Source organism: Condylura cristata, unplaced genomic scaffold (assembly GCF_000260355.1).
Source record: "Condylura cristata isolate star-nosed mole 26May11 unplaced genomic scaffold, ConCri1.0 scaffold00035, whole genome shotgun sequence".
In the NCBI taxonomy this organism is placed as follows: domain Eukaryota; kingdom Metazoa; phylum Chordata; class Mammalia; order Eulipotyphla; family Talpidae; genus Condylura; species Condylura cristata.
The window spans coordinates 7447503-7463630 of record NW_004567136.1 but is presented as its reverse complement, the minus strand read 5'-3'; the positions used below and the strand labels follow the sequence as shown (position 1 = coordinate 7463630).

The 16128-nt window shown below is 55.1% G+C and overlaps 1 protein-coding gene across 1 annotated transcript in view; it reads right to left on the bottom strand.

The window, feature by feature from the left end:
* Positions 1-7863: 7863 nt before the first annotated feature.
* The window catches only part of ADAMTS17 (ADAM metallopeptidase with thrombospondin type 1 motif, 17), a 195371-nt gene continuing 187106 nt past the window's right edge, over positions 7864-16128 (bottom strand). Inside the window, exons 21-23 of the mRNA XM_004692959.1 lie at positions 13955-14107; positions 9053-9230; positions 7864-8027 (exon numbers count right to left, since the gene is read on the bottom strand). Coding sequence (XP_004693016.1) covers positions 7864-8027; positions 9053-9230; positions 13955-14107 — 495 coding nt within the window. The remainder of the gene's footprint in view (positions 8028-9052; positions 9231-13954; positions 14108-16128) is intronic.

The window sequence follows — 16128 nt, the reverse complement described above, 5'->3', positions numbered from 1 at the left end:
ACACAAATAAATAAATCTTAAAAAAAAAAAAAAAAAAGAATAAACATTTAGGCTTCATTCCTTTGTTCTCTCTTCCAGAGGAGAGCCAGGCTTGTTACCCACTAGAGCGGCAGGGGGGGCCAGGGCAGCCGGGCGGGGTGGTCTGCAGCCACCTGCCTGGACGCAGCCCGGGGGCTTTTCTGCTCCCGTCCTGCGGCACCTGCCCGTCTAGTCCAACAGGCCCCGCTTTGTCCACCTCTGAGTCCTGACAGGACTGTTCTCCTCTCATGTCCTGCGATAAAATGTAGTGTGTTGATGGAACAGATGAGCCAGAGTGAGGGCCAGCAAGACCCCCGGTGTCAAAGTGCAGAAAACAGAAGAGCCATGGCTGGGACATGTCCTCACACGGGCGCGCAGCTCTCTGGCCTTCTGTGGCTCTGCCCCTCGGCTCTGGGGCCGATTTGAGGTCATCTCTGTCCAACCACCCAGCCTGTCTGTTGCCCACAGGCAGCCGTAGACCACACAGAACAGTGGGCACAGCCTGTTGTGATACAATTTTCTTTCTACCAACAGCAGTGTGAAGGGTTTGGCTGGTGGCAGGGGGCAGAGCTTGCAGATTCCAGGCTTAGAGAGAAGGGGTGGGGGGTCGCCAGGCAGACAGGGAGAGGACAGGGCCGGAGGGGCAGCGTGGGTCTTGATGGGGCGCCAGGATGGGCTTGAGCAGGAACCGTAAAGGTCTTCACAGGCTTTCACGGGGCTGGTGTGGGGCACCAGGGCGCAAGGCAGTCAGGAGGCCACTGTGATGGGTCTGAATCAGAAGAGTGTCTGCTGGGCATGGGGAAGACACAGGCTGGAGCAGGCTGAAGAGGCAGCTGTGACCAGGCTCGGAGGTGTCTTGGCTACCAGCTGATGCTCAGATTTCTGGCTTTTGTAAGAATGGCAGCTGCCAGGGCCTTTCGAGATTCCTGCCATTTGTCCCACGGCACTAACAGGTGACCGAAGCAGAGGCAGGCGTGTCTGCACAAGCTCCTTGCCCTGCTACTCCATTTCTCCCGGCATCTGCTGTTGCTGTTACTCACTGGGAGGTTATCTGTCTTTTCTCTTAGGTTGCTCGAAGGGGCCCTTGACTTCTTGATGTCTGGGAGGGGTGGATTTGCTTCTGTTCATTCTCTTCACAGGTTCTAGTACCTTCTGATAGAAGGACATCATCTCTTTACTTCCCAGCCACCCTCTTATATTCTCTCTCAAGGTAAACTGTGGTCCTGGCCATCTCTTGCATTCTCATCTCTGGAGCTCCTAGTAGCCAGCAGTTGACATCTTCAAGTGACATTTTCACTCTCCCTTAGTGGCATTTGCGATTTTTAGACAAATTTCTTTGTCTGTGCTGCGTTTGGGCAACATTCTTCAGTCCTACCTCCAATTCATGAATCCTCTGCCTGAATCATTTGTCCTGAGTTTACTCAGGTTTTGAATTTTTTGGTATGAAAGACTTTGCTTGCGATTCTGAGTCTTCCAGCTTGTCCATTAGCTTAACTACGTGCTTTTGTTCCCTGTGATTTCCTATGCCTTTCAAATGTCAGCTACTCCTTGATTTCTCCCTTGAATACCCAGAAAAGGCCACGTGTGCAGCTTACACCTGTAACTGGCCGTGGGTACAGAGCACTGCCTACCCACCATGGCCAGGCAGCTTGGCCTGGACAGAGAAAACCACGTGGTCTGACCTGTCACATACTTGGCAAATACAGGCCATGTCACTAGGAAGTGACATCTGTGATCAGTGCAGGCCACTCATCCGAGGGCTGAGGTCAGAGACAGTGGGTCTGATTTCTCCTTGGGCAGATTTGATTTCTCTGGATGCTTCTCCTGCATCCAGAGCCAAGAACCCTATTAGTTTGGAGCTGACTGAAATATTTTTTTCCACATTCAGCACAGCCCCTCATTTGCCAGGAGAGGAGTACAACAGCACAGAATTAGGGTTCTCTGAGGACAGGGGCTGTGCACACTCTTCTTCCCCTCCACCCTGCGCCGACCACAGTGCTCCATAAAAGTTTATGGGCTTACATTGTAAAATGGCTGTTTAATATATGAGTCATGACATAAATAAATGTTCTATACCATGACTTACATATTCAAAGGATGCTGCCATTGCCTGGGGAGATTGCTCTAATTGAGTGATGTGGCCATCGCTCCAGAGGATCGAAGGTCCCCGGCCAGTGTTGGGGCCATTCTATAGGTCACAGTAAACTGTCCCAAATCGACCTGCAGCCACACGTCACATGCATGCACCCTTTGGGGGTGTGTATATATATATTCATTAGGTATAGAGAGGATAAAACTGAAATGTGATGTAATGTATGTAGCTATATCAGACCCTTATATTGTGAAAGACAATATTAGCAAGATCTGTTAACACATCAAATCAACCCTATTGCAACATTTGCAAAAATTTCTGTTCCCTTTACTGTATCCCACTTTAATAAAACAGCATTTGGCTTACACTGAGGTTTCCAGATCTTTCAGTATTTGATAGGTCAACAATTATAATTGCATGTTGACTTTGCATTATACTGTTTTAATGATGTGTTAATACATAGAAATCCTTGGATGGGACTTCCAACATTGCTGTTTTATAACCATCCACTGGCATATTAAAACTAACCTCAGTGGCGAGAAAGCCAATTGCTGGAGATACCTCATTTGCAAGAGGTCTGCTGAACGTGTGATTGGCACACACAGAACTAAGCTGGAAGTGAGTACCCAGAGACCTCTAAAACATCTAGCAAACAGTTAGTTTGCAAGGAGCCTGGGTGAGTGGAAATGCCTCCTTGAGGAGTTCGCCATTTTCTGGAAACTTCTGTGAGTGGGTCCTCGGTACAGTTTCCTTGATGTATGATGGGGGTCAAAGTCAGAGAGGATAATCGTCTGAAAGTGGAGAGTGGGAAAAGTGGGTATAGCAGTGTGGGAAGGAGGGGGTAGGGGAGGGGAACTGGATCTAGGGGGAGTAAAAGAATACATACTAGCACAAGGAAACGGAAAGCAGAGCCACAAAATGGAAAGCATAAAGGAAAGAATTGTGGGGAGAGGAAGAGGCTGAGGCGGAGAAAGAGAATGGGAGTGGAAGAAACAGGAAGGAGCTACTGGAAAGTGCAGGGCACTCCCTTCCTCTGAGCCCATTTAAGTAAGCCAAGCTTCGCACTGAGAGTTTAAGCCACAGACTGGGCTGCCTGTAAATATCAGTAACTGGGAGCCCCAGACAGCCCTGCTGGGGATGAGTGACCCTTCGCACATTTGGAAAGGAGTTTTGCTTTGGCTTAACTGGACTCTTCCAATCAAGGAATCCTTGGATTCACTGGGTCATTTATCTTTTTTCCTATTTTGGGGACGAATCCCGTGACTTGGGCATCTAATCTTTCCTAGGGAAATCCTAAGCTATTCCAGGAGGAAAACCTTTTGGTTTCTTAGTCATTTTTGAATATCTGCAATGCTGAAGCTGCTTCAGCATTCTAGGGCCTATAGGGAGTGGGCCATAGGGGGTGGGTGGGGCTGAGAAGGGCTTCCAGCCTAGGAGACGACAGCGAGGGCGGGAGAGTGGTCCCTGGCACCCACACTCCATACTTGCCCTCACAACTGCGTGAGCCTCGCGGTTAAAGTTCCACTCTAGCCACACCCATGGTGGCGCCACATCACACTGCACAAAGATCGTCGCCAAACTGCACACATTGCCTCCCGAGTCTGTCACTCTCCTGTTCCAAGGATAAAGAGAAAACAGTTTCTGGGTCACCATGGCAACCACCTGACAACACCTGTGGCAAGGGAGAATTTGAAAAACTGCGAACATCCTGTTTTCATCGACTTAGAGTTGCTGTCCAAACATTTGTATCGTTGAAAGTATGTGCAAAAAAAAAAAAAAAATTGACTTTAGAAGATACTTTTATTACCCAGTATATACATTTCTGGTATGACCCCCAAATTTGTCTGAAAAGAATCTAAAATCTTTAAGTCGAAGCTGTTAAAGGGTGAGTGTATACGCATACGCTGGCTGCGGGCTTGACTGCGGCCATGCTCAGAGAAAGGCACGAGGCGATTTTGTCGTGCGTGTGTGTGCGTGTGTGTGTGTGTGTGTGCGTGTGTGTGTGTGTGTGTGAGAGACAGCGTGTCGTCACCGGGCCCGAAGGGGCACACTACACCCTGCTGCCCTGCTGAGCGCTGAATGCTGCCTGGCTGTCTTCACTCAGCCTTTGCGTGTGTTGGGAGGTCCAGTGATAGAGGACGAGCACGCTTCTGCCTTGGCGAGACTCCCTTTGGGGGGGGGAAGGCAAGCAGAAGGCCAGCTGGAGGCCAGTTGAGGAGCCCACGGCGGAAGCCACGCCTGGGCGGGCGCACCCTCCCGCTCTGGGGTCCGGTCCGGTCTGTCTGCCCGAGGGCTGCGGGGGCCTCAGCAGTCGGCTGCTCTGTGCTCTCTGTGCCTTCTGCAGTCTCCTGGCGACCTGGCAGCTGTGGGCAGTTTGCTGTCTGTTCTGGCCAGTTCCTGCCAGAAGCCCACTCGACACACTGAGGGTGGCGGGTGAGGGGTCACCTAACAATCTGCAGCCGTGGAGGGTCACCCAGGACTCCGGCTGCTTAGGAGGAAATGGCAAAGCGTTGGCGCAGCACCAAGTTAGCAGCCAGAGAGTGGCCGTCCCAGGGAGGGGGAGCTGCGGGCCGCCGGCTGGCCCAGAGCGGGCGCCTTCTGCAGTCTCCTGTGGGCAGTTTGCTGTCTGTTCGACAAAAGGTCTTTATTTGTGAGACTTCTGGGTGTTGCTCTGACAAGAACGGAGCGCAGAGCTCCAAGCTGATATCTGGGAGCCGCTTCTCCTTGAGGCTGGGAAGGGGGACAGCGCCCACCCGGGAGCAGCAGCTGGGATGCGCCCCCTCCACCTCAGGCTGAGGCTGTCCTGGGACAGGGAGGGGTGTCCGGCTGTGTCCCCCACCCGGGTGGCCGGCAAGGCCGCTGGCTCATCACCGCAAGGGCAGAGAAGCTGGTTGAGCTGTCAGCTCGGAGGGGTCGGGAGCTAAAGGTCGGGAAGGTGGGACTGGGGGGTGGGCGTCCACCTGGCAGAACCCGGCTCCCGGCACCACCCAGACACGGGCTTCACCAGATGCTCCGTGGAGACCTTCCCCTCTCCATGAGTGTTTTGCAACCATGCAGGGGTGTGGCCCAGGGCTCGCTTGGGGAGATGCCCCCACCTCCCACCCCCCACCGAAGCAGCATTTCCCAGTGACCTCTGACACTGCCCACAGCTGTGGCTTCCTTGCGGCCGATTCCCAGGCCAGCTACGTGACCACTGGGGGGACAGGACCCCCCACCCCATGTCAGCTCACAGGGACTGGTTTTCGTCTTTCACTTCACAGACAGCTGAAAATTGTTATGGAAAAACGTTTTATTAGACATATTCAACTTGCTTCCAATGAAATGATTAACTTTTCATTTACAATGGTGTCCAACGTGTGTCTTCTGCTCTTTTTTTTTTCTTTTCTTTCATAACCATCACCAAAAAGTACAACGAAAATACCGCGGCTACAGTATGCCATGTACGTTAACTAGCGGAGACTATATACACGTGTCTCTGAAGGGAAGACAGCAGAGCGATGAGAGCGTCGTCGTCTTCCTTTCCCTGTCCTGGGAATGGCAAGCTCTGGTCGGCCACGAGGGTTTCGTTTGCACCAGTGAAAATAGCACCACAAGACTCGAGCTCCTACACGCTCATGCACCAGGAGGCTACAGTACACGCGCAGACGGGACGGGGAGATCTTACCATAAAGGAACGTCACGGAGATTCCAGGTCTCCTGAGAGGTGGAGCGAGAGCACCCGATGGCTTCTGCGGCACCATCACTGCCGGTGCCGTCCACGGGAGGACTGCTGGGCACTTCTGAGCAACGAATGGCCGAGGCACGCAAGCCAGACAGATTCTGGGGAGCCGGTGGGGTTTCATGGAGTCTGAACCCCACACTTGCATTCTGAGTGCGTGGGGCCTTGCCGGTCAGAGGGCGAGGGGGCAATTCAGAGGCACCCGAGAATTGCTTGCCCAGCTCAGGTGGGCCTGAGGCCAGCGGGCCTGGCGCCTGGGTTTCTCAGCTCGCAGCCAGCCCTGCTGCTCAGCTTCCCGAAGCCGCAACCTTTCTGTCAGTTTATGGTGAAGGGCGCCCACTTGGGCCCAGGACGACACGCGTTCTCCAGTAATGTGTGGGTATGCGGAGGTTGGGGGTTGGGGTTCCCGGGAGGATGGAGTGTGGGGAGCGGCCCGGGGCAAGCACTGGAGGTTCTGGGGCAGGGGCGGGGGCCTCGCCCTCCCCACAGAGCACCTGACAGGTCGCTCAGCACTGCTCCTCGATTCACATGGAACTGAAGAAACTCCCTGACACGCCGCCACCGCTGACTCCGGGGTCTTAACACTGCAAACAGCCCAGAAAACGGCAGGGCTGAGAAGGGAGAAAGCAGAGAGTGGCTTTTTCTTTTTTCCTTTCTGATGTAAGCTAAGCGTAAAGTTGTGACATCAAAAGGACACAAACAGATACATGAACAGCACCAGTGAACCCAGAAGCACTGGGAGACGGAGCCAGGGACACGCAGACCCCCACTGCGCCGAGGCAGCGGCGGGCGGGCTCGCACAGTGAAGTCCTTGGCCGAAAGCACCCATCAAACACCCACCGAGTGGCAAACACAGCAGGCCTCCTGGCACCTAGGTCCTGCCCCGGGCAGCGGGGTCTCGCCATCTTTCTCTGGTGAGGACAGACTTCTGCTACGAGGGGGAGGCACGCCAGAGGAAGCTGCTTCCCGTTGTGCGGTCCCGCTGAGAAGGTGGCTAGCGATGACAGCGTGACAGCAGGGGCCATTGTGAGGTCTGGGCGGGAGGCAGGCTGAGTGGCCACCTGGGATTCGGGCCCGGTGAAACCGTCCGTGGTCCCGGCCCAGCAGGCTGACCAGCCCCAGGAGGAATCGCACCCCAGGCCAGGCTTCATTCTGCAGACGCCAGGCCTGGGCTTGAGTCCTCCGAGGGCTGCAAAGCACCAAGTTCAGAGAGATGGCCGAGGTCAAAGCTTCTAGTGGAGAGGCCCCCGGTGGGCACGGCAGGGGCTCCTTAGACACCGGCCCCAGCTGTGCCGAGCTCCCCTGTACGCCAGGAAGCAATCCCATTGCCAAAATGAGCACGTGTCCAGTCTCATAGCACCTTGAAGAGAGTGGTGGACAGCAGAGATCTTGCCCGGCTGGCTGACACAGGCGTGCGCCTCCAGGACTGGACTTTCAAGCCCCAGGAGCCAGAGAACTGGACCCCGGAGGCCAAGCACTGATTCTCGGGGTGGGGCTCGGCTCCGGCCCCCGCCTTCTCCAGAGAAGCCGTTAGCAGAGGTTTGCGGTCGTCTGTTGTCTGCCCAGGGTGTGGCTGGCTTTCAGAATCAAGCCTGTTTTACTGTAAAATGTGTCCTTTTTGGGATCCTGCTCCCCCTGCAGCACACCAAGCACCAGAACTCAGACGTGAAAGAAACCAAGATAGAAGCACCAGATGTCTCCCCCGTGACAAGGGTCTGTCGGAGGTTTAACCCTTGAGGTACATGGAACCTTAGAAGTGACAACTACTTTGTGACTCAGGCCTATTTTTCCTTACTGCAGAAAGCCATCCAGTGGCTGTTAACAATATATTAGATACAAAGCACCAGCGGCAAACGTCACGCCCGCTCTCCAGGTCTGTGCGGTTGATCGGAGCCTGGGGACAGCCCGGGGAGTGGCCGCGCCGGGGGTCCTGGGGCAGGACTGGCGTGAGCTCGGTGGGTGGGCTTCCAACCAGCCTCGTCTCAGGACTCCGACCTCACGGCAGAGTGTCAGGCAGGGGCCTCTGGGCCGAGTGTCACGAGCTCGGCGGCGGCGGCTGGCGCATCTTACTGGCGTAGAAATCCCTGCACGTCTGGCAGCAGCGCTGGTACCACCGCATGTCCTGGCAGAGGTTCTTTTCTCGGATGACCCGGCAGTACACTGTCCACTGGTCCCGTGTGCACTTGTAGGTCAGGGCGGCTACGGGGCGACGGGGAGAGAAAGCCCAGGGGTTACAGACGGCTTGGAGGTCACGGAGCAGGCCTGTGGCCCGGGGCTATCTCGCTCACGTGCACCAGCAGCGGGGCACAGACTCAGCAATCAGGACGTCTGCAGGGAGGGAGCTGGCGCATTGCAGTCTCCTAGGGAAGATGCACCTCTGGGTGCAACCCCTTGGTCGAATGTGTTTGTCTCGCTACCACCTTGCCTCGGAACTAAGCGGCAGGGAATGCTACTTTGTGGTAAAGGATGCCAGCATGGTTGGCATTAATGAAACGGGCACGGGGCAGGGGGCATCAGGACACAGCACATGCGAGAGCAGGGTCCTGGTGTGCTGAGAGAAGACCCTGTCCAAGATATCGAGGAGGCCTGGGCTTGCAGAAACCTTGGGGACCCCTCTCCACGTTCAGAACTCCCCAGTGAAGAGGCTGAGAAGCCCCTTTATAGTGGCGACCTGCCCGCATTTGGAAAAAGGGCCGCTGATGGGAGTGTGCCCTAGGAAAGGCAGACACTGTGCAAAGGCAAAGTCAGGTTGCTGTTAGCTGTCCCTCCGCCTCACGCCAGCACTGGCCTGGGCAGCACCTGCTAAGGACAGGCAGGGGGCACCAGGAATACCTGCTTTCTGCCAAATTAAAGCAGCAAATCACCAACACCGCTGTTTTCTCAAGCCTCAGCTCACGGAACATCCCAGGCACACATCACCAAGGATTCACGAAGGACACCCCCAGACTTTCACTGCTAGAAGACAGCTCCTCCCTTCGCCTGCCCTGGGGACAGGAACCCTGGAACATTCTGCCGTGTTCCCCATTTGTTGGCAGAGAGATTAATGGGACGAGACTGCAATTAGCAAACATCTTTTGTCTGACGAGGAATGAAATCCCCCCACCGAAACCCCTGACCTGCTACAGAATTGCCCATGCTGGCCTCTCCAGGGCCAGGAGGGGGTGCCTGGCAGGGGGCTCTCCCTCGGAGGGGCACAGCACTCCCAGCAGCCCGGGGCCACTCACCAAGGCGAGGGGAGGTGATGGTGTTCACGTTGATCTTGTCGTTGCAGACCTCCTGGTGGCACTGTCTGTAGGCGGCGGGCTTGGCCAGGGCCGGGCACTCGTTTCCATGGCGCCCGGTGACCTTGTGCATGCACTGGACCACGCGGGACTGTAGTCCCTTCCCACAGGTGGACGAGCACTGTGGAGACGGGACAGCCTGAGCTGGGCCTCTGGGCCACGACCCCACACGGCAGGGCAGAGGGGCTGACTGCCCACAGCTGCCCAAGATTTTAAGGCGTCACAGACTACAAGTCAGCCGCCCTTCCCCACACACACTCTGTGGCCCCAACCCCCAGTGGGGTGGTATTCGGACATGGGCTCTTCGGAGGTCACTGGGTTTAGACAAGAGTGTGACAGAGTGTCCCTCTGATGGGACCCATGTCCTTAGAAGAAGAGGAAAGAGGGCCTCCCTGGTGGCACAAGGGTTAGAGCGCAGCACTATGAAGCTGTCCGCAGCCACTGCACCCCCGGCCAGGGGGGTGACCCACAGGGCACGGCAGACCTCTCCTGTCTCCCCGCAACAGTGGAATTCAGCACATCTGCCTGTTCTGCTCCCCACTCTGTCTCTGGTGAGTCCTCTCATACCCCCGCACCTCTGGCCTGTACCCCAGTTCTTGTATATATAACTAAATAAGTCTTAAAAAAACAAGAAGAAGAGGAGGAGGAGGCAAGAGACCAGAGCTCTCTTCACCCTGCGGGGAAACGGGGAAGGCGGCTGTCTGCAGGCCCAGAAGCCTCGATCTTGGTCTTGCAGCTTCCAGAACTGTGAGAAGTAAATGCCTGTCGTGGAGGCCCGCCAGCCGCACTATTCCATCACAGCAGCCAGAGCTGAGACGCGCGGCAACCGCTGAAGTGTTATGCTGGGGAGTTTCCTCCCCCCGTACCCTCGCTCCAAGCAGACAGGGAACTTGAAATTTCTGAGGGGCACCCCAGAGGAACTGTGCCTGATAACTGGGGGTCTTCTGTAGTGACGGGAGTTGAATTAATTTCCCACAAGACTGGAGGGTTGATAACCAGAATTAAGTAAAGAAAATAACGAATTTGTTATAAAAAAAATCTCTCCAGGTTGCAGTGGGGCGCCAGAGGGGAGACCCTGTGACCCCCCAGGCTTCTTCCCAGTATCCCCTGTGGTGCGTAAAGAGGTGCTTGGCTCACAGCGAAGCCACTGAGTTTCCTGTGCTGGGGGATCACGCAGGTGTGTGCCACTCGGGTGCTGGGACACAGCCCCGGCCCCCTCCCACCAACCCCACAAGGTCCGTCACCACCCAGAGGCCTGGTCCGGGGGACTGGCTCACCGTGGCAAGGACCCCGACTCCTCACCTCTCCCATCTGTCAAAGCACCCCTGTAAATAACACCAGACCCCAGAGAGCTGTTCTGAGAATTAGCTAAACAGGTGGTAACCACCTCGGGGAGAGGAGTGTTCAGTACATGCAGGAGTCCTGGCTTCCTGAGCTGGGCACAGTGGGGTTCCCTCCACAGATTCTGGGGTGAGCAGGAGACCTTCATTGCAGTGCATTCACCCAAGTTCCCAAGGGCTGTTCTTAGAGGGGGCCGCTGGGGAAGAGGGGGAGCAAGAGGGGGAGCCAGGAAGACAAAGAGAGGACACCCGTACAGTAACTCCATTCTGCTGGATTCTGAAAGGCATTTGGCTGGTGAAATGTCAACAGCTCTTCAAAGGCTTTTTGACAGATTTCTCCCCAGACTTGGCATGAGCACTGCAAACCTCAGAAGCTGTTGAAACCTGAATAGCAGGTTTAAACAATAATGAAAATCCCCACCGTCTTTGCTCCAGTCTAGAAACTGGAAATGCTTTCATAGACTTAGACACACACACACACACACACACACACACACACATACACGCGCGCGCGCGCGCGCTTCAACTCAAACTTCCTCTCAGGCGCTTTTTCCTCCTGTCCGTGGCCTTAGCTTTGGGCTGCCCCACTCCTGATTTTTTTTTAAGATTGATTTACTTATGCATACAGAACTGGGGTACAGACCAGAGGTGCAGGGGCAGTGAGAGGGTTCACCAGAGACAGAGCGGGGACCAGAACAGGCAGATCGACGAAGTACACTGCTGAGGGGAGCAGCGGGCGGGCCAGGAGAGGTCTGCCGCGCCATGTGGTCACCTTCAGGGTGGGGATCAAACTCATGCTGGAGTGGCTTTAGCTTCTGTGCCATCAGGGAGGGCTCCCCACTTGCTGATTTTACAGCTTCCATCCTACAGATTCTAGGGCCGAGGGGACCAAGATGACCCCTGATGACTTTTAAGGGCTGGTATCCCAGGAGCTCTGGACTCTGGTCGGCAGGCCAGGGCCTGGCGGAGACAGCCGCTGCGCCCCCAGTCTGGTGTCCTGGATTTCCCGCCAACCTCTCTGCAACACCTGCCCTGACCCAGGGGGGCTCAATGCTAAGACCTTGTAGCTGGGGCCTGGCTCCCTCCCAACGCACAGGAGGGCTTCAGATAGCTACCTGGGGGAAGGCGCCCACAAAGCGGTGTTGTGGGGAGAAGCTCTCCTTGACTTCACCCCAGGGCTCTGTTGCTTCTTTGGGGGAGCTGTCCCCAATACAGTGGGACATGCCTGGGTTCAGCTGGGGCCTGGTCAGCCAGCCCAGCCCCTCCACTGGCCTCCCTGGGCAGGAAGCCACTGGCCACTTTGATCTTGGCAGTGAAAGGAAATGTTTACTCTTAACAGAGAGCCAACAGTTTTCTCGAAAATCCCATCTATTATCATCCCTCCAGAAGAAGTTACTTCTAATTAGAAACATCCCACCATTGCAGGGGTGATGAATGTCTCTGGTTAAAGTCAGGCGTTTCTAGGAAGAAGCACAGGTTCCTCCTCTTAGGCGCTGTGACATCTCCCTCCCCTGGGCTGGTGAGTCTAAGACCCAGCACCAAGATGGACGATTTGTGCCCATCTGGAAACAGCTAACACCCCAGAGGACAGGGGGTCATGGGGCACCTCGGATTCTACCAAAGCCCGGCAGCCCTGATAAGACCGAGTCGGGCGGATCAGAACAGGTGCCCCCTGGTGACAGGCATGTTCAGTGGTGTGAGGAGCCGGTGGATTAGAGGCAGGGGGAAGGGCCTACCTGGCCAAGACTTAGTCCCCCCTTCCATCACCTGGAAAGCCCTCATCTCTGAGAAGCAGGTGGGGAACAGTTCCCTTGACTCTTGGCTCTCCATGTGAAAAGTGAATCTGCTTTCCTTTTACTGCAAAGATCAAAGTGGCCAGTGACTTCTTGTCCAGGGAGGCCCATTCCCCATGTCAGAGCTGGACAGTGAGGGTCAGAGGGGCGAACACATATTGAGGGGCGGGTCAGCATTGTAACTCGGCCCTGGATGCCTCTATCATGTGACTCCAAGTTCAATGGCATTTCCACAGGAACCTTCCAGTGCAGGGTCTCCGCCAGCGTTGGTTTCATCCCCACAATTCCACAGCAATTTCTATTACATCCACGTGTTTGTTTTTTGGAAAAACTGGACTGTTGGCTTTGCTTCTACTGCTTGGTCAGATTTTCCAACCAGGGAATAAATAGGAGAGAGGTGCTTTTGGTGTTCCCCAAATTCACTTCTGTCCAGATGCTGCATTTTAGCACAGCCAGCAAACGAGAACCTGAGAAATTTGGCTTTTGCCCACGCCAAGGGTCTGGAGGCTTTTGTATTCGGACTTGCGAGGACCAGGTCTCGGGAAGTGTTGCTCTCCAACACTCAGACTGCTCCTTTTTCCAGAAAGCAGACACACGAACAGATTTCCTGGCCACTCAGGCAGGTGAGTGGGAGCGTGACATGGCTGTGAGAAGTCGGGGAGGTGCCAGCCCCAGGCCACACGGTTACGCCGTTGAGTTGCCGGCGTTCTGTAGAAAAGCCAATGTCCAGGGCCCTGCCTGGTGGTGCAGCGGGTTAGGACGCAGCACTGCAAGCGAGTTCCACCTCCGGCCCCAGGGTGATGACCCACAGGGCGCGGCAGACCTCTCCTGACCCGCCCTCTGCTCCCCTCAGCAGTGTACTTCGTCACTCTGCCTGTTCTGCTCCCCACTCTGTCTGTGGGGAATCCTCTCACTGCCCCTGCACCTCTGGCCTGTACCCCAGTTCTGTATGCAGAAATAAATAAATCTTAAAAGAAAAAAGAAAGCCAGAGTCCAAATTTTCAGGTGAAATTTTCCCATTGTGAAGCGTTACCCCACTGTTTCCAAAACACTTAAGCTGCCACGCGGGACGCAGATCTCGGAGCCCCTGAGCTCTGGGTCTGCAGCCTGTCAGTGAAGAGACAGCAACAGAGGCTGACGGTGTTTCTAGCTGCTCAGCCCATAAGGAAACACCGGGGACTCCCCGTTCTCTTTGGGTGACTTAGGGGTTTGCCGTCTGGGGGGAAGAGCCTTCCGGAACACGTCACCAGGGCACTCACCCGTCAGGCTCATCCAGGGACCCGGGGAGCGAGTGGAGGGAGGTTAGACTGCAAGGCAGCTTTCCCGCTGGTGGGGGCTGTAGGGCTCCTGCCCCAAGAGGAGGGGCTCGCCGCTCTCTGAGACTCTCCCAACCCAAGCCACCACCAGGCGCCCTCCCAAGCCCCATCTCCTTGTGTGCTAAGGCTCCCACAGGCCTAGACGTTCTCTCCATGGCTCGGCGGTCTAGTCCAGGCAGGATGCTAGGGCACAGCTGCAGACATGGCAGACAGGCACCCCACTCAGTGTTTGGGCGCATTCGGCTTCCTTCAATTGCACCCGCCAGGGGTGGTGCGACCCTCTGGCGACACCGAGCTTGCGGGCGGGCGGGCTGTGACCACCTGATGGCTCTGACTTCCTGCCTGTGGGTCCCCTGCGTCCCTGGGAGGGGTGGAGATGCAAGCGCGCGGGCTCACCTTGGACCAGTCCCCCGTTCTCCACTCGTAGCAGCCGGAGTAGTCCTGGCACTCTTGCTCGGCCCGCGGGCGCGTGGACGCGTCGCATTTCCCCTGGGAGTTGGTGCAGGTCACCTTCCGCTTCTGCTCCCCTTTCCCACAGTTGGCAGAACACTGCAAGCAAGGCACGGTTGGGACCATTAACCCGGCGCAGTTCAGCTCCAGTCTACCTCCGCCTGTCATGCACGCGCCAGACCCAGCGCCGGAGATGCGGGCCGTGGCGTCCATCTTGGCCTTTGACAGCTCGGTGCTCACGGCCCAGCTGGGATGCTGGCCGCGGCCGGTGACAGGGACGGGGTCACAGGAGGCGGGTGTTGGGTGAGCTTGGGACACTCAGAAGGTAAAGTAGGGGCGTGGAATTTAGCAGCCCACTGCCAGGGTCAAGAGACCCGCATAGTGGGTGAGTCCAAAGCGCAGATGCTGCTGGACTCTGGGGTGGGGTCGGGCCAGGGGTGTCCGGTGAGAAAACTGAAGCAAGAAGCCCGAGGCCCCGCTCCTCCAGCCTACAGGCTCTCCGGGAGTCAGACCGCCAGGCGCAGATCCATTTCAGCCTCGGGATCAGGAAAGCACGGCCACGCAGGCAGAAGCGCAGAGGTGGTTCTTTAAAGCTTGCGCCCATGACCTCACATTTCCTGGTCCTGAGAGCTGACACTATCAGGCTTGGGTGTCTGGGTAGGGAATCCCTTTTTTTCTTTTTTATAAGAAAGAGCCCGAGTGGAAAATTTATGGTTTTGATCTGCTAAGAGCATGAATCTTGCTTGGACCAAAAGCCAGGTGATGAAGTCCCTGCGGCTCATGGTGGGGGAAAGGGGAGCAGCTGTATCTGCCCCTCCGTAATCCCTCCTCCCCAAACTCCCCTCCCATCAAAGGTCCCTGAATGTCAAACATATAAACTTAAGTACCTCTAAATAAAGCAAAATCAACATTTTTAAAATGCATTTTTTTTTTTAGATTTTAATTTTATTTATGCATACAGAACTGGAGTATAGGTCAGAGATGCAGGTGTGGTGAGAGGATTCACCAGAGACAGAGTGGGGAGCAGAACAGGCAGATCGATGAAGTACACTGCTGAGGGGTGCAGCGGGCGGGTCAGGAGAGGTCTGCCACGCCCTGTGGGTCACCTTGGGGGCCGGGGGTTGAACTCGCACTGAAGCGGCTGAGGCTGGCTTGCAGTGCTATGTCCTAACCTGCTGTGCCACCAGGGAGGGCCCACAAAATCAGCATTTTGCCTTTTTCTAGCATTCATGAAGACTCAGGCCTTGAAGTGGGTACATGTTAACGCTGCCTGAAAACTCAACCCAGATTTAGAGCAGCCAAGGGCAGACTTTTCGTTCATTAAAAATGGGTTGAATTCTTATTGAAAATAACTCCAACTGTTTGGCAATAAGAAAGAAATGCAAAAATATTTTCCACACTGAAGAGTGTCTTGGATTTGCCTTTTCTGACTTTCTTAGAACACATTTGATGGAGGACCTGAGGGAGCTTGTCCTCTGTCCAGCTATTTTTCTGTTTTATAGCCAAATAATCAAAATCATTAATGCAAAATCAGTGCAAAGCCTGGAAGGATGATAATACCAAAGATAAAATGATATTTCCAGGATCTGTCTTCAAAGTTAAGACTGAAAACTGACCTCTTTCCAAGCTGTTTTATGGCATGAAATTTTAACTCTGCTGTGTACACTCAAAGCTGTACCTCCCAGCCTCTGCCTGCCTCTTGCAATCTGCAGCAACTGCTGTGGAATTGAAAGAAAGCCCTTGAGACCATTTTCCCAAGCTGACTACACTATAGCGTAAAGGAAATGAAAAGGTGTATCTCTGTCCTATCTGTCCACCTATACATCTTATCCACCCATCCATCCATCATCCATCCATCCGCCCACCCACCCATCCATCCATCCACCCACCCATCCATCCATCCATCCATCCATCCACCCATCCATCTATCCACCCACCCATCCATCCATCCATCCATTCACCCATCCATCCATCCTTCACCCATCCATCCATCCACCCATCCATCCTCCATCCATCCATCCTCCACCCATCCATCCACCCATCCACTCATCCATCCATCCATCCACCCATCCATCTATCCACCCATCCATCCATCCTCCACCCATCCACCCACCCATCCA